The sequence below is a fragment of the Myotis myotis genome, unplaced genomic scaffold (assembly GCF_014108235.1).
Source record: "Myotis myotis isolate mMyoMyo1 unplaced genomic scaffold, mMyoMyo1.p scaffold_m19_p_8, whole genome shotgun sequence".
NCBI classification, from domain to species: Eukaryota; Metazoa; Chordata; class Mammalia; order Chiroptera; family Vespertilionidae; genus Myotis; species Myotis myotis.
Genome location: NW_023416390.1, coordinates 9,767,303 through 9,791,794, shown reverse-complemented (window position 1 = coordinate 9,791,794; position 24,492 = coordinate 9,767,303). Strand labels below are relative to the sequence as shown.

Below are 24,492 nucleotides of genomic sequence, written 5' to 3'. Positions count from 1 at the left end.
GAAATTGGGCATTTAAAGTATTATAATATAACTCTATAACTTACATTATTCTCCTCCACATTATGGGATATTATTGTTGATTTTTTAGCGCTGCACTTACCTATTTCTTTTGTGACTTATTCAAACTATTTTTGCAAAGACTGTATTCCATGTCATTTCCATGAAGTCTCTGTTCCATTATCTCAGTAGCCAGGTAATGACCTAATAGATTTCTTAAAACACCAAAATTTAGCTATCCTTTTAAAATTAACCAGCCCTCTGGTTGCTGTAAGTTTTGAAACCCAAATTAGATTCTGGAATTTGAAATAATTGATCTGTCAGTCTTTGACTATTTATACTTGTTTCAATAGAGAAACCAATTCTTTGAGCACTGTATTCCACCATTTTATATAATGTCACTTCTCCCTTCTCTTTTGATATATGTTTTCTTTGATGTTATTCTCTTTTTTACTTTATTTTTTAAGTTATTAGTCCCCACCTCCAGAGCTTAGAGAGAACAAGAGGGGGTCAATGATGTACAAAGTAATATCACATGATTTGTGGGGTTTTTAATGCTTGCCATTCCCGACCTCCAAACCTACTAATACAATGTTTCAGCCATGTAAGTTATCTCACCACCTGCAGTTGTACTAGTGAATTATAAAGGAATTCTTTTCTTTATGTGAGATAAAGCCAAATGTAACATTGGACCTCATTTTATTATCTATATACTAGTGGCCTGGTGCACGGATTCATGCACATTGAAAGGAAATTAATTAGAAGGTGGCCAGTGTGGCAGGACTGGGTGAGAGATGTGCCAGACATACCCTGGAGCCAACCTCTGGCAGTCCCTCCCCGGGGGGCCCACCTGGGGCAGCACTGAGGCTCAAAGGGCGTCTGTGGATTGAGTGGGGTCCCTCTGGCAGGTGGGGTCCCTCGGCCTGGCCTGAGGGGATCAGGCCAAAACCAGCAGTTTGACATCCCCCAAGGGGTCCCGGAGTGCGAGAGGGCATTCTGCAAAGTTGCTATCGCTCAGCAGCTCCTGTGTTGAGTGTCTGACCCCTGGTGGTCAGTGCGCATCATACCTACCAGCTGGTCCACCGGTTGGACAGTTGTTTAGCCTTTTATATATATATATAGATATAAAAGCCTAAGCGACTGTTCGATAAGTTGCTATGATGCGCACTGACCACCAGGGGGCAGACACTCAATGCAGGAGCTGCCCCCAGTGGTTGGTGCGCTCCCACAGCAGGAGTGCCACTCAGCTGACCAATGGGCCCCCAGTGCCGCAGGGCTCACTGCTAGCAAGCACAGCTGCAGCAGCATGAGTCTCTCCCACAGACACTCCCCCTGTGCGCCACTCCCCCATTGGGACCGGGACTGGCATCGGGACTGGCTGGGAGCAAGCCTGCGGCTGCTTCTCAGTCATGGGCACACCAGTATTGCCCTAGGATAGGTGTGCGGAGAACTGCAGCGGAGTGGCCGTGAGCCTACCAAGCGGTAGCAGCAGGCGCAGCAGGGCCAGGATGAGCAGGAGCACCATGGCGCCCAGTCCAGGCTTGGGCTCCTCCCTGGCTGCCTCTTGCTTCGCGCATCCCTCGGGGGATGTTGGACTGCTGGCTCCAGCCTCATCCCCACAGGCCAGGCCAAGGGACCCCACTGGTGCATGAATCCGTGCACCAGGTCTCTAGTTATTTATAGCCATCAATAATACTAAGTTTAAATTTTATACTGATATTTAATTATTGTTTCTATTAACTTTTTCTGGTCTGTTTTTATTTCAGAGTTCATATTGTTCATTTAGCATGCTGGATGAATATGTAAAGCTCCCTGGTTTTATGCGTATGTTATTATTTGTACATGTATTCTTATAATTTTCAAATATTCAGTGAAATTGAAAACATGAACTCATATAAAACAATGGTTATCAAAACTTTCAAAATGTAAATCACACTATTATGTTTTGTGATAACTGGCATGAAAAATCTATGGAATTATAATATTAGTGGAAAATAAAGCAACATACGAGTGACCTTAAAATCCTAGCTAATGTTTATTTTTATATATTATAATATTAGTAGCCTATTTATTTTTAATTTTTTTCATCACCATTTAGTAAATCACTTATTATGTTTATCTTTGTTTATAAACATGTTGGCTATCCTGTAGATCTATTAGTAAAGAGGTTTTTCTGATTCAAAGAGTTGTTTTGTGATATCATTATGAAAACATATGCAACATATCAGTAAGCCCAAAGGTGATAATCGGAATATTTAGCACCTAGTATAGCATGAGCATGTAACAACCAAATCAAACAATAGTGTTGGATCAGAGTTCTGGAGGTTTCCTGCTGTGCCATGTTGGGGTTTAAGGAAAGAATGTGATTCACTTTTAACAACCACAAAAACATTGCGAACCACCTAGAGTGCATGATGAGTTTTTGTGTTTTTTTTTACTTTATTTTTTGAAATGGCATTAAATGCCAGAAAAATAGAAGTACGCAATACAAACATTGACTATAATCTGACTAAGAGACAGTCTTTTCTGTACATAAAAGTACAAAGCATGATGACATTTAATTGTAATTACTTGTATGCATTTTAACAGTACTATTGAAATAGTAATTGGATTTATTAGTGACAGACGCAAGGGCGCAGTGTGACAGAGATTAAAAGGAGTAGTAATCATGGTAACAATAACAACAACATTTGCATTCATTGCATGTTTATTGTGTTCCACACACAGTGTGACATGCTTCAGCTCCTTAAATCACACAACAACCCTATGAAGGAGGATCTTCATTGTTTGACAAGTGAGGAAACTGAGAGAGAGTCCAGATAAGATGTCCAAAGTTAGATGGTCCGTTAGTTACAGAGACTATTTGAGAGCAAGCAGTCTGGCTCCAGAGCATGCGCTCTTAATAGCTATGCTACACAATCATTAGTTAGATGCAGGTGTAGAACATGCTGGTCAAATGCGATAAGTGCCAACTTACTTATATAATTATTTAAAAAAATTTTTCAGATGAGTTAATGCAAGATAAGAACTGTGGATGGCTAAATACAAATAAAAAAGGAAAAACAGTAAGTAGACAACATATCCTAAAAACAATTGTTAACATTTTATATTGTTTTGAATTAAAATTTTATCATGCATCTATTTTATTTATTGTAAATGTGTTGATTTATTATAAAGCAATGTATATATATATATATATATGTATATGGCATTAACTTTAGCACACTACGCTATTGAATTGTTTACTTCTGCCTCTGCCAAAATAGATATGGCTTAATAAGCAACTCACAATATTATCGGGAGAGCATGGACTACCTCTGCCCACCTATTGTGATATGAACAATTTTAAAGAAGCCATTCTTCTCATCCCAATTGCCCATCAATACCTGAAATTAATGATATTGGATTTCTTTCTTTGAAAATTTTTAACTGTTTGTATGCCATAAACGTCTATAGATGCAAGTGGCAGACCTTTTTTAATTAAATTCAAATATCGTGGCAATTAACTGGTTAATTGTTCAAGATTCAACTATCTGCATGCAGGCTACCAGCAGTAAGTATTTCAGAGATACAGCAGGGCTTGTGTGGCTTGGGATGAGGATCAGGCAAGAAAGAAATACTGAGCCCAGCCGGCATGGGGTCAGTGTAGGCCTGCGAGCCAGGAGGTCACGGTTCAATTCAGGTTGCGGGGCTCAGTCCCACCCAGGCTCAGTCCCAAGTGGGGTGTGCAGGAGGCAGCCTCTGGGTGATTCTCTCTCATCATTGATGTTTCTATCTCTCCCTCTCCTTTCCTCTCTGAAATCAATAAAATATATGTATATATAATTTTAAGAGATACTGAGATGAAAGGTGAGAAGAGAAAGAAAGCTTTCTTGGCTTCACATTTTGCACTCAATAGAGAAGGACCATGCTTACTCAGGGAAGAAGATTCCGAGCCCCTGAGGAAGCATCAGTACTTTTCCTTGCAATTTTTTTTTTCCTTGCAATTTTTAATGACTTAACTGCCTCAATTTCAGACATTGGAACCTCATGCGAATACTCTTTTTGTAGAGTAGAATTTAATATAAGAATGTCTTGGACTCCATGCAAAGGGATTAGTCCCTTTAAGGATAGCAATCCCAAATTTTCAATACATTACTAATACTAATATTCAATTGTCCCAATAATCCATTAAAATGTCCTGAAAATTTTAATGTTTTGGTATTTAGACTACTTTTTCCAGACTGATTCAAGCACCTAAAAACAGACAAAATCCCATAAGATTACTGCCCTAAACTTCTATATAGTGTGTGTGTGTGGGATGGGGGGGATAGTCCATACCACCTATAACGCACATGATTTAGGGGGGAAATGGCATGATATCTACAAGGCATCATGTTGCAGCAGGAGTACAAGATTTTAAGTCAGAAGGCTAGATTGTGGCACCATTCTCACCCCTATTCACTGGAAGTTAAGTGGGGATTAATTCTTTGAATATCTATGATATAGCAGGCACTGTGCTAGTTAATAGTTAATAATAATATACTATAGATGAGCACATATTAAGCTTTTATGAGCATTCTTTTTTTAATCCTCACAACAAAATAGGCATTGTTATTGATTACATTTGCAGATGTGGAAACTGAGGTTCAGTGAGGTTAGATAATTGTACCATGTCACATAGTAAAGGAATTGGAGTTTGATCAACCACCTTCTCCTGCCACCTGATCTTGAGTAACTAAAGCTCCATTAGTGAATGTGGCTGACAGAAAAGCAAACGAGGTATTATGATGCAGCCACACTAGATGAAGGCATAGAGTACCTTGGAGCATCCTGTTAAGAATGCAGGGACCTGGGGCAAGACAGGGAGGATAGATATGGGTAATGAAAGGCCTTTTAACCAAAATGATGACCCAGTGAGATAATATATGAAAATATTTTCTAGTGTCTTGCACATGCAGATTGTGTTGTGTTGGTTAAATTGAATTGAACCCTCATCGTAGTGGCCTTCAAACAGTCCTATTGTGGTAGGACCAGCAGACTAGAGAAATAGAAATTCTATGTCTACTCCAACTCAAAATATTTTGACAAAGTTAAATGTTATCAGAAATATGCAGTCCCAAGGGTCTCCAAAGGACTCACTTAGAGACTCCTAGGCAAGTACAAATTATCTCCTAAGTGCCATTGTACAAGGTCACAGTTGTCTGTCTTCTTCACCAGAATGTAAGCATTATGAGAGCTGGGAATTCTGTATCTTGTTTTCCCAGCATCTGGAACACTGTGTGGAACCTAAGAACTCAACAAACACGTTTTTAATGAGTACCTACTATGTGCAAGATACGGTGGATACAAAAATGAAAAGAATATAGCTCTCGATTTCAAAGACCTTATAGCCAGATAGAGGAAAAGACTTGCTTGGAAGAAACCATTATATTACAGCAACATAATTGTTCTAAAAGCGATAAATTTAAAAAGTACAGTCGGCATAGGCAAAGTAGCACTGACAGGTAAAGATGATCTGGCTAGAGATTGGGCCTGACTCCATATTAACTATGGCACCTCTGGTGTTTGTCACAGAGAGCACTATTCCATCATTTGTACGTGACTATGTGATCACAGCCTTAATATATTTGGGGCAAGATATTTATGTCACTCATCTTTCTATCTTCTTGCACCTGGCAACATGGTATAAAGTTGTCATCTGACAGATGTTGTATTTTGTCTATTTGCCATGTGGGTTTTGGCTTATTGCTGTTGCCACTAATAGTTTGTCTGCCAAGTGCCCTGGGACTACCCCCTAAAGGTATTGGTAATGTTAGGCAAATGCTCACAAGTATACTCTAAATATATTTTCCTACTCCCAGATATACTACATCCCTCAGTCCCTCTAAGATCATCTGCAGCCAAGGCTTAAGGGCACGTATGAATGTAGGGAATTGCATTCCACAACTCCCCATGGATCTTGATTGTGGGTGTTAAGGTCTAGGTAGGGAGGAGGGTATTCAACTCAGCAAAAACCCTGCAAATAATGGGTATATTTCTTTGTTAGAAACAGTCACAGTCACAAACACATACACACACAATATTTATATAAATGGTATACAAAAGTTTACCATTTTAAAATATGCGGAGGAAGGAAAGATAAATGAGAGATTAGGGAAAGAGGTATTTATCATGGCATTAGGGAGAGGCACAGTGGTTAATGAAAGAGAAGAAAGGACAGCCTTCATATATATCAACAGAATAGGAAGCAAGATGATATCTCCCTGTAATTCCTAAGGTAAAGACATCCCAATTTGTCTTACAAATCATTAATCTGATATTACTACTGTTTAAAGCAGGGGTCCTCAAACTACGGCCCGCGGGCCACATGCAAATACAAATATTGTATTTGTTCCTGTTTTGTTTTTTTACTTCAAAATAAGATATGTGCAGTGTGCATAGGAATTTGTTCATAGTTTTTTTTTAAACTATAGTCCAGCCCTCCAACGGTCTGAGGGACAGTGAACTGGCCCCCTGTTTAAAAAGTTTGAGGACCCCTGGTTTAAAGTAAAAAAGTGTTACTATAAGAGCATTGAGCAATTAAATAGCAGTGCTAAGAAACCTACAAATCCTCAGAAGTTTTATGTGAAAATGAAGAGACTTCAGTTCTGCCAAGGTGGAATAGCCCTATTCCTCCCAGGTGCCTCCCTAACAGGAAAAAATGTACATACAACACAACAAACAAGCATAGGAAGTCTCTGAAACTTGGAAAGAAAAAGTTGAGTTGCCTGGGGATCTCAGGGCTTGAGGAAGACTTGGTTTCCGTATTGACTCCCATATATTCCAAAGAGGATGCTGCAGAAGCCTCCAACCAGAAGTTTCCAATAGGCACAGACAAAAAAGCGCCAATGAAAGCCTGTTCCTTCTAGTCAAGAGACCCAGAAGTGGAGCCAGCAGCAAATTTGTTTTGACAATACACACCCTACTCCAGCCAAACACCAATGGAAAAGCCGTGCTTTTCTCCCCATACATGGTATCAGTGGGTACAAGCAGGAAGTTGGTCTTCTATCTCATACCCCTACTGCCACCTCTGGGGAGCAGGTGATACACTCTGATTTTCCCATTAGGTGGGGGAATGCAGGCAGCCTGTCTTCCATCTCCACCCACAGAAAAAGGCAGTGCTCTGATTGCCCAGCTGGGAGAGTGTTGTCGGGGCTTAGCTGGGAGCTGATCTGTCATCCCTGACTGATGAAAGCTCTGATTCTCCCACCACCATAGTATCAGTGGGCTACATAGTCAGCTGAGACCCTCTCCCACTTAGTAGTAAGAATAAATGAGGCTGTGCATGCCTGGTAATTTTTCTCAGCCACCTTGAAGGGAGTCTCTGGGGTTAGAGAACTCCAGGGGACATCAGAGGCCTTGGGGTCTTTATACCCTCAAGGTTTATCTTAACTACAACTGACATATTCTGGACACAGTTTCATGGAGTATGCAAAGCAGGCTGGCTCTAAAATAGCTAAAAATATGCTATTTTTGGTTATGTTTAAAACAATTGGGTGTGTATGAAACTAAGTGTGGCTCTGGCAGGTTTTTGAGCTAATGGGTCTTAGCCTGCTGTGAAGAAGTAGACAACGTGGGTGGGGTAGCAATATATAGGTCCATCCTTGTCTCACTGTCAGAACACAGAACCAAACTAGAAATCAGTTACAGAAAGACAACAGGAAAATCCCCGAACACTGGGAAGTTAAACAGCATACTTCTAAATAATCCTGGATCAAAGAGGAGCTGAATAAAAATGAAAATAGAGCATATCAAAATTGATTAAGACACAGTTACCACTGCACTGAGAAAAAGTATAGCACTAAATGTACATTGGAAAAGGAAAACTTTAAAATCAATCATCTAAGCTCCTACCCTCAAAAGCAAAATAAACCCAAATCAACAAGAAAAAAAAAGAAATAATAACACTTTGTAAAATATATGATTATATGATAACCACTATGCTATAGATCTGAAACTAATACAAAATAACATTGAATGCAAACTATAAGTGAAAAATGAAACTTAGAAAGAAAGAATAAATAGCAGAAATCAATAAAAATGAAAACTAGAAAAATATAGAGAAAATCAATGAAAGAAAGCTAATTTTTCAAAATAATTGACAAAATTTATAAACTTCTACAAGACTGACAAAGGCAAAAAGAGAGGAGATGCAAATCACCAACATCAGGAATGAAAATATTAACACATCAATACAACAATGTATAAAAATAATTATATCCTATTACAGGTGGTATTTATTCCAGATATAGAAGGCTGGTTTAACATTTGAAATCAATCCACATAATCCACCCTATCAACAGACTAAAGGAAAAAATCATATGATCAAATCAATGGACAAAAAATGTTTGCGGGGATCAGGCCGAATCTGTTCACCGGGCCTCCGACATCCCCCGAGGGGTCCCGGATTGTGAGAGAGTGCAGGCCAGGCCAAGGGATTCCACTGGTGCACGACTCCATGCACCAGGCCTCTAGTATAAAATAATATTGAATGTCCAATGTAACTGAAAAATAAAGCTTAAAAAATATAGATAGATCTCGATTATTTAAAAAACCGTCCAGGAGAAACCAAGATGGCGGCATAGGTAAACACCGGAGATTGCTGCCTCGCACAACCACTTCAAAAATACAACTAAAAGACGGAACGGACATCACCCAGAACCACAGGAAGGCTGGCTGAGGGGAAATTCTACAACTAGAAGGAAAGAGAAAAGCAAACCGAGACTCAGAGGACGCGCAGTGCGGAAGTAAAATACTAAGGTGTGGAGGTGCACGCAGAGCGGGCTGGCGGCTGAGGGCACGGTTGTCTGTTTTAATCAGGAGGGAGTCTCAGGCTCTGGGCTCCAGTTCCGGGCGAGTCTCTGGGGACCCAGACTCAAACGGGAGAAGTGGGACTGTCTGGCATCGGTCGGAACTCGAGGGCAGCTTTCTCTCCAAGGTTTGCAGCAGTTGCTGGGACACTGAGAGGCAGAGCCTCTGGGGATGGGACTGAGAGCAGCCATAACTGCTCGCTCTGCCCGCCCTGTTGATCCCCTGGGACCCGCCCTGCCCAAGCCCTGAACAGAGGCATTTGCGGGATAGCCTTAGGCAAAGGCTAGATTAGCACCTCCCTAGAGGACAGAAGTTCTCCCACTGCAGACACAGCTAATTCTCACAGCCAGTTGGCCTGGAGGTCAAATCCCCCCAGTACTACCTACAACAATCAAGGCTTAACTACAACAAGACTGCTCACAATGACCACAAGGGGGTGCACCAAGAAAGCATAAAAAATGTGGAGACAAAGAAACAGGACACAAATGACAGAAATGGAGGATATAGAGTTCAAAACCACACTTTTAAGGTCTCTCAAGAACTGTCTAGAAGCCGCCGGTAAATTTAGTAAGGCCCTCGAAAAGACTGGTGAGACCGCCGATAAATATAGTGAGATCCTCAAGAAATCTAATGAGACCCTCGATGTTGTGATAAAGAACCAACTAGAAATTAAGCATACACTGACTGAAATAAAGAATATTATACAGACTCCCAACAGCAGACCAGAGGAGTGCAAGAATCAAGTCAAAGATTTGAAATGCGAAGAAGCAGAAAACACCCAACCGGAAAAGCAAAATGAAACATAAATCCGAAAATACAAAGATAGTATAAGGAGCCTCTGGGGCAGCTTCAAGCGGACCAACATCAGAATTATAGGGGTGCCAGAAGATGAGAGAGAGAAAGGTATTGAAAACCTATTTGAAGAAATAATGACAGAAAACTTCCCCTACCTGGTGAAAGAAATGGACCTACAATTCCTGGAAGCGCAGAGAACCCCAAACAAAAGGAATCCAAAGAGGACCACACCAAGACACATCATCATTAAAATGCCAAGAGCAAAAGACAAAGAGAGAATCTTAAAAGCAGCAAGAGAAAGAAACTCAGTTACCTACAAGGGAATACCCATACGACTGTCAGCTGACTTCTCAACAGAAACTTTGCAGGCCAGAAGGGAGTCATTAAAATGCCAAGAGCAAAAGACAAAGAGAGAATCTTAAAAGCAGCAAGAGAAAGAAACTCAGTTACCTACAAGGGAATACCCATACTACTGTCAGCTGACTTCTCAACAGAAACTTTGCAGGCCAGAAGGGAGTGGCAAGAAATATTCAAAGTGATGAATGCCAAGAACCTACAACCAAGATTACTTTATCCAGCAAAGCTGTCATTCAGAATTGAAGGTCAGATAAAGAGCTTCACAGATAAGGAAAAGCTAAAGGAGTTCATCACCACCAAACCAGCATTATATGAAATGCTGAAAGGTATCCTTTAAGAAGAGGAGGAAGAAGAAAAAGGTAAAGATACAAATTATGAACAACAAATACGCATCTATCAACAAGTGAATCTAATAATCAAGTGAATAAACAATCTGATGAACAGAATGAACTGGTGATTATAATAGAATCAGGGACATAGAAAGGGAATGGACTGACTATTCTTGGGGGGGAATGGGGTGAGGGAGATGCGGGAAGAGACTGGACAAAAATCGTGCACCTATGGATGAGGACAGTGGGTGGGGAATGAGGGCGGAGGGTGGGGTGGGAACTGGAAGGAGGGGAGTTATGGGGGGAAAAAAGAGGAACAAATGTAATAACCTGAACAATAAAGATTTAATTTTTTAAAAAAAGAATAAGAAACATAAAAAAAAAACACCCCTCCAGCTTAGGTACATTATAGTTAATACCTTTCAATACCAGGAACAAAACAAGGATATAGTACGGGAAGTTTAGAAATTGTAATAGAAAAATAAAAGCCACAGAGATTGGAAAGGAAGAAACACAACTCTATTTTCAGATTAAATGGTTTTCTATGTGGGAAATACCAAGAAGTCTACAAAAATAATAATAAGTGAGTTCAGTAAGGTTGAAGGACCAAATAGCAAAAATCAATAATCTTTCCATATGCTAACAACACGTGGAAGCAAAATTTAAAACAGAACAGTTACAATAACTTCAAAGAAATTAAATACTTATAAACCTGTCAAGACATGCACAGGATAAGAATTACAAAATGCTGATGGAAGAAATCAAAGACCTAAGTAAATGGAGAGGCATACCATGTTCAAGGATTGGAAAACTCAACTTAGTACTGGTATCAGTTTGTCCCTAGAGAACCTATAGGTTTAATGTGATTTTTATCTAAATTCCAGGTTTTTGTAAATATGGACAAGATCATTCCAAAAATCTAGTAGAAAGGCACAGGCCCTAGAATACCTAACATAATCTTTAAAAAGAAGAAAGTGGGAGGAATCACTTTACTTGATTTCAAGGTCTACGATATAGATATCGTAATCAAGAATCAAGAAGTGTGGTATTAGAGGAAAGAGAGACACACAAAGATCAGACACACAAAGGGACAGAATAGACATCTTAGAAACATACCCACAAAAACATGCCAAGGTGATTTTGACAGAGATATAAAGGTAATTCAATGGAGTAAGGCTAAGCTTTTCAACAAGTGATGTGGGAACAATTGGCCATTCATAAACAAAACCATATTTTGACCTAAGTCTCATACCTGAAATAAAAATAAAACCAAATATGGAGAAATTGATGGGAATTTAAAAATGTATAGCCACTCCTGAACACTGTTTGGCAATTTCTCAAAAAACTATATATGCAACTGCTATGTAACCCAACAATTACACTCTTCGGCATTTATCCCACAGAAATTAAGTCTTATGTTTACAAAAACAACCTGAATATAAATATTTATAGCAGCCTTATTCATAATAGCCCCAAAGTGGAAACAACCCAGATGTCCTTCAATTGATGAATGGCTATTACTGTGATATATCCATACCATGGAATAATACTCAGCAATAACAAGGAACAAAGTATTGTTACATACAACAACCTGGACAAATGTCCAGAGAATTGTGCTGAGTGAAAAAAACCTGATCCCAAAATGATATACATTGTATGACTCTATTTACATGTCATTCTTGAAATAATAAAAATGAATAACAGAACAGTGGTTGCCAGGCACTAAGTAGGTGGTGGAGGCAGAAAAGAAGTGGGTGTTACTATCTATAAAAGGACATTGGGGATCCTTGTGGAAATGTGCTTCAACTTGACCTTATAATGTCAGTCCCCTGGTTGTGATATTCTACTATTTTCACAGGATGTTACCATTGAGGGAAACTGGATAAAGGGTACATAGGCTCTCTGTGTTATGTCTTACACCTGCACATAAATCAACAAGTATTTCCAAATAAAGAGCTGAATTTTCAAAAAATAAAAGAAAAACTTACCTTAAATGTATTTCTTAAAGGTGGTAGTCAGACCAGTATATGGCAAATGAAACTAAAGTAAATTGAACAAGATAAATTCAGTGGGTAATCCATACAACATAGGTTATGTACAATCAGTAGATTTAGAAGGTTGAAAGAATCCATCACCTATGGCAACGGGCTTCTAAAGAAGACATATCAGAATTCTTGAACAAATTCCAAAAAGTCTAAGCTAATTGCTTCACAGACAAGTCAAAAAAATCCTCAGAATTTTATGGTAAAATAAATTTTGAAGTTGTTAGAAGTTGAAAAAAGAGGGTTTTTAAAAAATGAACTAAGGTAGTGTATTAAAGAAATGCAGTATTTTGCCTAGCCAGCATGGCTCAGTGGTTGAGCATTGACCTATGAACCAGCAGGTCATGGTTCGATTCCTGGTCAGGGCACATGCCCAGGTTGTGGGCTCCATCCCCAGTGTGGGGCACGCTGGAGGCAGCCGATCAATGATTCTTTTTCATCATTGATGTTTCTATCTCTCCCTCTCCCTTCCTCTCTGAAATCAATAAAAACATATTTTTTTAAAAAAAAAAATGCAGTATTTTGAGACAAACTTCTGAAGTGCTAATCTGAGTTGGAAAGGACTAACCTTTCTTTCAACTCTTGACTGATTCAGGTGACAGTCTTTCAGTAGTTTCTTCACATTTTTAGAGCCTCTTCATAAATTAAGACTTTCCAGATATGGCTTAATTAGTTTCTATTTAAACCCTAACAACATCGGTGATGGTGAACCTTTTGAGCTCGGCGTGTCAGCATTTTGAAAAACCCTAACTTAACTCTGGTGCCGTGTCACATATAGAAATTTTTTGATATTTGCAACCATAGTAAAACAAACATGTATATTTTTGATATTTATTTTATATATTTAAATGCCATTTAACAAAGAAAAATCAACCAAAAAAATGAGTTCGCGTGTCAGAGGTTCGCCATCACTGGACTAGATCCTAAAATATATCAGGATGCAAGAAAGGTAGGGAGGGATGAGGAATTTAACTTCACCCACCAGTGAAAGGCAGTGTTTGATGATGGTAAGAGAAATTAATATGAAATAGTAAAAGAGCTTGGATTTTACAGGTAGAAATATCTAGATTCTTTTACTTCCATGGTCATATAACTTTGGGCAGTTTACGTCTGCGTTTCAGTTTTCTCATCTGCAAAATAAGTATGCTATCATTTATTTCAAAGAATTTTAAAGGGCTTGGAACATAATAGTCACTTTCTAAATGGTAAGAATTATCTTTTTTTTCACCTGTATAAGTATATTACGGGATAAATATGAGAAGTAGAATTGTTGGGTCAAAGTATACGCACACATTTTATTCTCATAAAAGCTGCCAGACTACCCTTTAAACCAAACTTATTAATTTGTATTAACACCCCAATTGTAGGAAAGTACCCATTATCCCACACCCTGGTTTATTCTAGTCTTCCTTTCTTGTCTGTCTATAATGTAACTTCTGTCTCTAATCATGAGAAATATGGATCTCACCATTCACTATCGATTTATTTACATATATCTGTATATATATACATAGCAATTTCAGAATTCCTAACTTGTACTATACCCATGACAAACAAATTTACCTACTGGTGCACATACATTGTTTATGTACAGTTCATTTTATCTTTAGCCTTACATTTCTAGTCAAAGCATCCAGTTACCAAGATCAGTTTTTTTTCTCCTACTCCCTTAGGTTGGTTATATCTTACATTTGTAATAGTTAGATTCACTGTCTGCATTATTTCTTGACCCCCAACATCCTGCTTTTATTGTTTTAATTTTAGCTTGCATACGTTAATGTTTACTCTTTGTGAAATACAGCTCAGTGAATTTTGAAAAATGCAGTGATGTATTTTAATTATATTTAATAATATTGTCCATTCAAAATTTTCTTATTCCACTTGAGTCACTTTTGCAAAAAGACTTTCCTATATGCCACCAACATTTTTCCAGATTGCTTATCATGATAAACTAGCAATATTGTTCTGCATCTTAATTTTCACTTAATATCACATTGTCTATATAGCCTTTATTTCTACTTAATTGCTTTAAATGGCTAAAATGTTATTTTAATAATAATAGCCAACACTCTTATTGCAAGCTACTATATTAGTGTCTTCATATATTAACTCATTAAATTCTCACAGCAATTTTATGAGGTACATATTTTTACTATATTTTATATGTAGGGAAATTATGCTGATTGATTGAGGGGCTGATTGTCTAAGGACACGTAGCTATCATGTGGTAAACTTGAGTTTTGAACACAGGCAGACTGGCTCTGGAGTCTGTGTTGCAAACCACCAAATTCTACTGTCTCTCATTGTGAGCCTGTACAATTATTTAATTAATGCCCTATTAAGACTTCCCTATATAATTTTTACATTTATAAGTTTTATAAGCCTTTTTAAAAAAAATTAAAGCTATACCTGCGCAGCCCCCCAAAAATTCTTTCGGCACAAAAGTGTATAAATGCAAAGTGAAAGTTATCCTTTTCTACCCACAACCATGCTACCATTCTCATTTCCCTAGGGTGACTACTTTTAACCGTTTGCTTTATAGTTCTTCCAGCAAGTTTTATTAGAATTTTAACTTACTGAAAGCCTATTTGATTTTTCAACTTACCAACTTCAGGTAAAGTGTGTTGATATTACACTTGGAAAGATGAGTGCTTTAGAGCATTTATAATATTTCAAATCTTCCCTCTATAATTTTTCTCAGTGCTATTAGGCATTAATTTTTATTTTTCTAATGGTTATCTTTAAGAATATATTTAAAATATTTCTTGATATGTAAACCAAATGGACAGTGTCTACCAGTTTCCTTCTATGAATTATGAAAAAGATTTTTTAAAAGGTTTCATTTTCTGTCTCCTGAGAATCACTGAGAATGTGATTTCAATATATTTTCAAATGCCATTTGTTATCTAAAGAATTTCAAAACCTTTTAAAATTAAATTACAATTTGTTCTGACAATTCTGTTTTCTACTGTTGTTTCTCCTTGAAATTGTACATCATTTTGGTTTTATAAATTCAATAGAATAAATATTACAGCATCAATGAAGCTAAGAATATATATTTGTATACCTATATATACAGATTTATTTTGATAATTGGAAAAATATAACATTATGAGAAACTTGGGAAATATTCTTTCATTACAAGCAGTCCAAAATTAAACCTTCTCTTTTTATAAGGTGGCTTTTTTACAAAAACAATACTTGTTACCACCTTTGAAACCAGAACATACAGAATCCAAAACAAAATATCAGGTGAGTGCTGAGTTATCCTATCCCAATACCAATCATACTCAACTATTAGGCTTTTCTAATACATTATGTAATTCAATGGCCCCAGAACCAAAATGCTCATTAGAAACACAGGGTTATCTTTTAAAAATACATATTCCCAGGTCCCACCTCTGACCTAAGAACCTCAGTCTAGAAATGGAGCCTAGGAATTTTTACTTTTCAAAAAACCTAAGGGGATTCTTATGCTGTCACCTGGGTATCAACTAGCATTTGAAAACCAGTTATAATGAATTGTATCCATTAAAATGAAGCTTGGACTACTAAGGTGACATGAACTAAAATTCTAGGCTGATTATTTCACACTTTATTTTTTTTCAATTGGATAGATAATGTAGAAGTTGTTTGAACAAAAGTTTTGAATAAGAGACTTCATTTTGAAGGCTATTTCAGTGATGAAATAGTTTGATTCCAGAGCTACAAAACTGTCTATGGATGTCACACTGAAATTTTACTGTAATCCAGAATTTTGTGTACTGCTGTCTCTTAACCATTTCTGACGCATATAAAGTATTCATCAAAAAGATTTTACTGTGATGTTCTAAGGGTTGAATGGAACTCATCACGGTTGAAATTCTCAGACTTAAGAGCAGGTGATATATGCCCCCAAGTCAGCCTTTAAAGAATATTCCTGATATTTTCACTGGGATATATACTACTACACTTTTTTTTTTTAATTTACTAAAACGATAAATGTTTGTATGGATCCTGATGTTAGCCTATGTTTAAGCAAATGCAGCTAACACTGGAAGTTGAATTCTTTACTATTTGTGAAGTATTTACAAACATTCCAGGTAGGAAAAAGCTTTGACACAGAATAGTATCAGAGTTAGAAACTGAAAAATTTTGCATTAAAATTTCAAATATTTTTAAAATAATTAAAGTTAGTTTTCTGTTTGTAGAAGGTAGGAGGATGAATAGATAGACTGACAGATTGCTCAAAGACTTAGCTAGAAAATGTATTATAAATTCAAAATAAATGTTACAGAATGTCTTACCTTTTTTTAAATTTTACAGAATCTCAACATCAAGGACAGTTTGGATCCTTTTCTAAGGCTTTCAAACAACAAAATATCAGCCACTAAAAGGAGCTACCAAGATATGTCCAAATATAGAAACACTTTAAGTACAGAGGTTATAGAACATGAGGACCAAGATCCTCCTTACCCAATACATTCAAAACCTCCAAGCCCTACTGATACAAACTGGCCCAGTGGTCTTGATAGCAGCATTGTAGACGCTAAGACTGTAGACACTAAGAAAAAGTTAGCCCCTGATCCTGATATCATCACAATACAGACTTTAAGCAGTAAGAATAATTTAGACGGTGAGCCTACCACCACCACAATAAAGAGTTTAGATATTAAGAATCACTTGAAGGAAAGACTGCCAGCTGCATCTTTGCCAAACTTTGAAGGAGAATCATCACTGACTGGAAATGTAGATGTACATACAGGTCGCCCCTCAAGATCATTAAGTTTTACTTCCCTCCTAGACAACTTAAAACAGTCAGTGGTGCTCAAGCCAAATTTAAGTGAAAATCTTGAAGACCTTATAGATAAATTACTTTTTAAACCAAAAATTCCTAACGGCACTGAAGCAAGAGAGAAAAGCCATAGTTCTCCACTTCTGAGTGTTCATGATAAACCACCAAGTTTGGAAGACAAAATACTTGAAAAAATCCAAGATTTAAATAACTGGCTTTCAGAAGAAGATATTTTGAATTCAGAGTCTCCTGTAAATCCAAAAACTAAAGGTATTTCTGGAGTTTCATTGTCAGAAGCTGGGCCAGGAAATTCTCCAGAGATAGAAAGGGACCTCGTCTCTGAAAACCACTTGGAGGACTGTGATATAGCTTTTCCAATAATAAAAAAAAGTAGTTTCAAAAAGAAACATTTAGAAAGTGAAGTGTCTAGCCCCGAACCAGATTTCAATAGCATCGCGCATGATTACATTATCAAGCAGATATTCACTGCCCCATTCCTCTCCAAGTTGGCTATGGGAGCGGAAGAATTGAGTGAGACACAGATGAACTGGCAGAATCAATTACCCATATCTTGGGAGAGTTTATCTTCAAATATTCCAGGTCACTATGAAGAAAATGATGATGGGAGAGAATTGCCAGAGGCCAAATCTGTTGCAAGCCAGATAATTGAAGCATTTTCTGTAGATACTCTTTTAGAATCTGGGATCATCAAAGTGGTAGAATTAGGTGAAGACCAGAAGGGTTCTTTGCTGCACACACAGACAGCCTTTGCTGGAGAAAAGCCAAAGGACTCCACAGAAGTTTATTCAGAAATCAAGAGCAAAACAGATTTTCTTTCAAAGCAGAATATACCCATCATCCCCAAAGAAACCACTTCTTTTTTGAATAGAGCCACATTTATAGACAAAGGCCAAAATACCTCCCCACAAGACACAAAATATCAGTCAACACCAGATGAAAAAACAGATTTGCCAAGTAATGGTCAGAGGCTTGATAGAGAAGAAAATGATCTAAGTTCTACCTTAGAAAATTTAAGTACCTTGTTAATGAGTAAACTTAATGAGTCAGATGTAACAATGTTAAAATCCTTTTTCAAAAACATATTTAATGTTTTTTTAAAACATAATCAGTCTGAAAAGGGAAGACAACCAGAAAAAGAATTAGAGAGACTAATCCAACATCCTTTTCTAAATAATGCAGAAGACCTTGAAGAAATCAAAGAGAATTTTGATGAAGCAGACAAATTAGACAGAAAACCTAATTTGAATCCAAAGCTGCGTGTATTTCTAGATACACTCTCAGAGTCAGAAATTAAAAAATTTAAATCTGAGGTAAGCAAACATATCCAGCATTACCTTGTAGAAAGACTTTCAGAATCAGGACATATCACCAAAGAGGATTTACCCAAAATCTATCAAAATCTGTATTTGATAAATGAGAAAACAGAACCAAAAGAGCAAAATGTTTCTCTGGAGAAATATTCAGAAATTGTAAAAGAAACGATGTCTTTTGTAAATAATTTTAATCATCATTTTATAGATAAAAATTTGGAAATAAGGCTGAGATCCTTTTTAAATGAAATTCTGCAAAACTATTTCCTAAAAAATCTTTCGGAAAGCAGTTTATTTAAAGAGACAGAATCTGAACCTATGCACTCAAACATACCTTCTCTAAGAACTAAAAGTTCTTCAATATCTTTTCATGAGTTAGGACAAGACATTTCAAAGGGGAGTTTTGGCAGAAGGCTTGAAATAAACATGAAATATCCTGTAAATAAATCTCTGCAAAACCATCTTATAGGTTTATCAGAAAATGAACTATTAAATCTAAAAGCTGATTTAAGGAAATACCTTCAGGTACTTTTTATAGATAAACTTTCAAAATCAGGACTAATCACTGAAAGGCAATTAAAGGGAATCAGCAACCGTATAAATTTGATTAAGTCTAGTTTCACACCATTAAAATGTATAAAGCCAGATTTATCTTTCAGAGATGAAAATAAATTTATGAATGAGCATTCGGAAAAGCAAAATAAATATCCAAAAGTTGTTCATAAAGCTACTTTACAAAAGGCATCTGAGGATAGAATTGTAGAAACAGAACTGACCAGGAAGGATGAAAAAGAGTATTTTCCCTTACAGAATACTAAAGAAAATCCAGCAATAATTAGAGAACAGAAAACACTGACTTTAATTAAAGTACAACCTTCTTCCAACAAAAATACCCAAGCAATTCCATCAAAGAAGTCATCAGAAAGTCCTACAGACATGGTGCTTAAGAAACAAAGGAAAACACATGGTTTTGTGCAGCTTTCTGAAGCAGAACATTTTGATTTTAATACAGAGATTCAAAATCCACAGAGTTGGAGTGGTAAATCAGAAATAACTCAATCAAACACTTGCTTTGAAAGCACACTAAAAATGAAGTCCCTTGAAAAAAAGGAGCAGAATATCTATAAATTGATGGTACAGGAAAGACATGAAGTATTGTTGCCACCGAATGTTAGAATTCCTTATTGCAAACTGCCAAGTGAAGATGAAGAAGACGTAGGTAAATTCACGTTTCCTCCCAGGCAGAGGAACACTTTAACTCATCTCAGTTCAGAGGCTGGGAACAACCATTGTCAGAGACTGAAAGGATATAATAACAATAATAAAAAACAACATTTAGAAACACTTGCACATTCTGAAAAAGAAATACAAACTCTTTATATAAAACCAAGTGAAATTTGCAATGAAAAATGTGCAAAGGTCCTTGAATCGTTTAAATATAAAGTTGTGGAAGCTGAGAAAAACTCAAAACCATCCCTCTTCCCAGAAGTATTGAAGAGAGGAAATCTAAATCCCAAGGTCCGAAAAGAAAGAGACCGTGTCAACAAACAAACAAAGTCACCTAAGACGGTGAAGATACTAGCACCCACGCCGCCCACCAGGAAAAGGCCCAGGAAATCTGTCCCACGGACATTGCTTCATTGGACTGCAAGAAGAACGATACACGTAATTACGCTTTTCTAGTCTTCTCCCTCTGTATTTTGCGAAGTTCTGTAAATAATCTGTAGGATATCTATATCTATATATTTATACATAGGTGTATCTGCATGCAAGTGTGTGTGTAACCTTTGTTGCCCCAAGATGTACAGATCTCCAAATTTAAAAAAAAATCCTTCTGACATTCAAATATCATCTTACCTCATCCCAAATGTAATCACAAAACCAGGGGACTGTTAACACATTGAGTACCTTTGTGTAATGAGTACCTTTGTGTAAAATAGATAAAGGGCACACCCTCTGGAGCATTAGGAAAAGGCACCCTTCCCTCTGGGAAGATTCTGCAGGCTGACCCAGCCTGGAGCCAGAGCACAAGCCCTGTCCATGAGAAACTGGCTGGCTTTCAGCCCCAGCTCACCCCCGAGTCAGGGGCCATTGTACAGGCACAATCCGAACAACCATTGGCAGTGGCTGTATGCTATGGAAATATATAAGGTTTTTCAGGTCACTGAACACCTGTTTCAGTGAACAAATATATTATTATGTGCCAGTTGTTCTGCTAAGCATTAGGGTATGCAATATTTACAATCAAATTATGAAGTGCAAAATTTTATTTTCTAGCCTCTTTTTTTTTTTTTTAACCACCACCCCACTGCTATATTGTATGCTGACAAATTTGGGAATTCAAATCTATTTTTAATATTACATAAAACAGGAAGGTAAATCTGCTATTAGACTTTATACAAACTATTCTAGGAATGGAAGGGATGTATTTTATTTTCTTGACCCCAGCTCTTATCTATATAAACAGGCATGACCTACAATGTAAATTCTTACATTGTAATGGTAATTTGATATGCATAATTCTATCTTTGAGAAAATAGATTTAAGTTCAAAATAGTTGAATTTCCATAGTAAATTGTTTTTCCTCCCTCCCTCCCTCACTCCCTCCCTTCCTTTCCTTTCCTTTTCCTCACCCAAGGATATTTTCCCATTGATTTTTAGAGAGTGGATGGGGAGAAACAGTGAGGGAGAAACATCCATGTGAGAGAGACACATTGATTGGTTGCCTCCTGCATGAGCTCCGGCTAGGGCCAGGGATCCAACCTGCAGCCGAGGTATGTCCTTGACCAGAATTAATCCCGACCCTTTAGTCTGGCTGACACTCTATCCACTGAGCCAAACCAGTTAGGTCCATAGCAAATTGATTTTCCAGGGTAAAGCAAATATTTAGCTTTAGTAAGTAGTAAAATTAGTAGCAGGGTAAATATTATTAATATAGCTTATACTCTCAACATTGGATTTCTCTTTTCTATCTGAATTCAATAATTTAGTATCAAATGAGTGAGGGGTTGTATGCACTAGGAATAGGAAAAAATGGGTTTATAGTCTTCAGAAAAGAAAGGCTGAAGTTTTAGTCAAGTGGAATCATTAGTATCACTTTCAAACAAAACAAAAAAATTGTGTTTATATTACATGTTATGAGATCATATAGGGTCTCAGAATCCTTATCCTAAGAGTGGGCAAGAGAGATTGAGTCATCTTTATTTCCCTCTCTTAAACCAACCGTACCTGAACGTTTCTCTCTAGTGACATTGGCAACAGAGAATAAATGGTAAGAGGGAATTTTTCAGATCATCAGAATGTCTGGCTCATCTGATTCTCTAAAATTCAAGAATTTCCCAAAGAACTCAAAACAAAAGACTGAAAAACTGAGTTACAGGAGCATCCAGAAAAGGGCAGGGAGGAGGGGGGGTGCGGGTGGGGGGCCGCAGCTCCATGCGCTTCCACTGGTCCTCTAGCAACAGTACATCCACTGTGAAGCAAGTTACATATCACTCGCCAGTGTAGCAGATGCTCCCTTAATGCTGGGCTGACCTAATTGCTCTATGTGCATGAGAGGGAAGAGGGAGAAGGCTTGCTTGTCCTCTGCAAACCCAGGCAAAATTGTAAAGTGGGTCACATTTCCCTTTAGCCTCGTGGTACCTCCTCTTTTGTAAATCTCTTTACTGCTGTCTAATTCTTAGCCCTGCCAACCCTCCCCCAGCTCTCCAGTTCTAATAATACACGCCCACTTCCTCTCCAAAGGAAAGCAGCCCATTTCTTTGGTGTGGCCATCTTTCTGAAGTGTTAAGAGACAAGCTTCTCAAACTGCAGGGGAAACTGGTTTACACTAATTTGAGAATGACTAATAGCTCCATATTCTCTTATGCGCATACTTGTAAAGTATTATAAGATATAGCCATATTATTAAAAATTTGAAAAGGAAAACAAAGCCCATAATCCCGCCACCCTAACACAGCCACCATTTAAAAAATTATTTTGGTATATATCTTTTATTTTCCTGAATGTCTTACTTGTTTACTCTCAAAATATACACAATTTTAAAATTGTTTTAATATAAACATTATAACCATATCCTTAGATGCTGAACTCTGTGCATGTGTGTGCATTAAAGATGTTTATCAGCTTTTAAGGAATGAAAGTTGGGATAACATAAAAAGTCAAATATAAGAGTTTATAATTTATACTTGGGACTGGGGAAGATGTATTTTGGAAGAGGAGAATTATAGAACAGGAGGCTGTTCAACCTTGCTTAGGAGTCTGACCCCTAAATTTATCTGGTTTCAAGCTTTATATCTTCCATGCCTTTTGAAATAACAGATCCTTTGAAACAATAGATTTTTTTAAAGATATGTTTTTATTGATTTCAGAGAGAGGAAAGGAAAGGGAGAGACAGAAACATCAATGATGAGAATCATCGATCACTGTCTCCTGCACGCCCCCTACTGGGGATTGAGCCATAAACCCGGCATGTGCCCTGACCAGGGGAGGGAGGGACGGAATCCAACCTCGACCTCCTACTTCATGAGTTGATGCTCAACTACTGAAACACACCAGGGGACTGAAAGATGGTTGTGATTTTTTGTTTGTTTTTGCGGTTCTACATTCTCATCTCTATTTATTTGGTTATTTATTTATATCTATTTATTGTTGGTAGTATTACAAGATTTCTGTATTTTCTAATGGGAGGCATTGGTGGAAGGTTTTACCTATAAAACATTTGATGCTCTCATTTTTTGTCTTTGACTGTTGATATTACAAACTTTGGTTCTTATAAATGTAAAATATACTTTAAGGAAGCCTAACTCACCAACTCGATCTTTTATTTTAATTTTAGGATTGTTCGGATAGATTTGAGGAGGATCTTCCTATGACCTCATTTCAGCATCTTGAAAAAGTGAAATCAAGAGCAAGGCTTTTAGAAAAGAACCCAGATGAGAGCCATGATCGGTTGAAACATGCAAGACCATGTACTGCTCCAGGGGTTAACAAGCGTCGAGAAAGCTGCACTGGAAAGTTTACAAGTTCTCGAATGGTTTCAGCACGCTTAGTTCATTTAAATGACACAGTCCCAGATTATGAAATCCATAAAACACAGCCAAAAATTTTTAAAAGAAAATGCTGAAAATGTTTGCTCACTTGTGATATTATCCAATTGTTAAAGAGCTCAGAATGATATGTGAGGCCGACAGTCAGAATATCATTTCTCCAATTAACAAAATGGTTTGGAGATCTGTCCTTTCGTGTGATAGAAGTCAGCAACCAAAATTCATCTTGTTAGAACCATTTTGTTTTAATTAAAATGTAAAAGAAACACATTTTGATGTAAATGTTTTTGTTTATGAACCATAGGGAACACAGAAATACATATTCAGTTCATATTCATTAGCAAAGTTGTATTCCCAGCTTTTCTTCTTTTTCATTATATGACAGAATTGCTCTAATTCATAGCTCTCAGATTTTTCAAATCTGTGTTATGCTCTGAATGATCCCTATCACCAGTTTTTAAGTTCTCTATGTGCTGTTGATCCCCCTTTAACTCTTCAACTTTAGTTATATTACTTGATTAACAGTATAATTCTCTAGGCCTATAAAACTTGTTAATTTTAATATTGGCTATCACAACTTTTTACACTATAAAGATTATAAAGAACAGGTTTAATATGAATTTCTGAGGCAGCTCCTACACTGTAGTGACTTTCTTACTTGAAAAACTATGAAAGGGTCTCTTTTGTTATGCCCAGAATTCAAGATCCCCAAGAAACCATGCCAGAGAGCCAGTCCGATGCAAAAGCAGAAGGTCCTTTATTGAGTTAGCTAACCCGACCCGGGCCTCCAGTCGACGCAGCAACCGGAAACCGAGTGAGACCCATGAGAAAATCAGGGCTTTAATAGTGAGGGGAGGGAGCTGGCTGTGGGCCCTGCCGATTGGCCAGGCGCAAGTCGGGTCTTGTTACACAGGATGTGGTCATCTCTATGGCGCGCACATCCCTTGCTTGTCATTGGTTAGTTCAAAGAAATCCTGGGCGTGGCCA

At 37.4% G+C, this 24,492-nt stretch overlaps 1 protein-coding gene across 5 annotated transcripts in view; it reads left to right on the top strand.

Moving 5' to 3' along the window:
* Positions 1–24,283, top strand: part of C2CD6 (C2 calcium dependent domain containing 6) — a 62,025-nt gene extending 37,742 nt beyond the window's left edge. For 4 of the 5 annotated variants that reach the window (XM_036320295.1, XM_036320294.1, XM_036320293.1 and 1 more), the window contains 3 exons: positions 1,764–1,821; positions 3,004–3,062; positions 23,295–24,283. In XM_036320295.1, the coding sequence (XP_036176188.1) occupies positions 1,764–1,821; positions 3,004–3,062; positions 23,295–23,582 (405 nt within the window). In that variant the 3' untranslated portion in view covers positions 23,583–24,283. Of the gene's footprint in view, positions 1–1,763; positions 1,822–3,003; positions 3,063–16,652; positions 20,123–23,294 lie in introns of those variants that run through there. The other variant, XM_036320292.1, reaches the window with a different exon arrangement.
* The last annotated feature ends 209 nt before the right edge of the window (positions 24,284–24,492 follow it).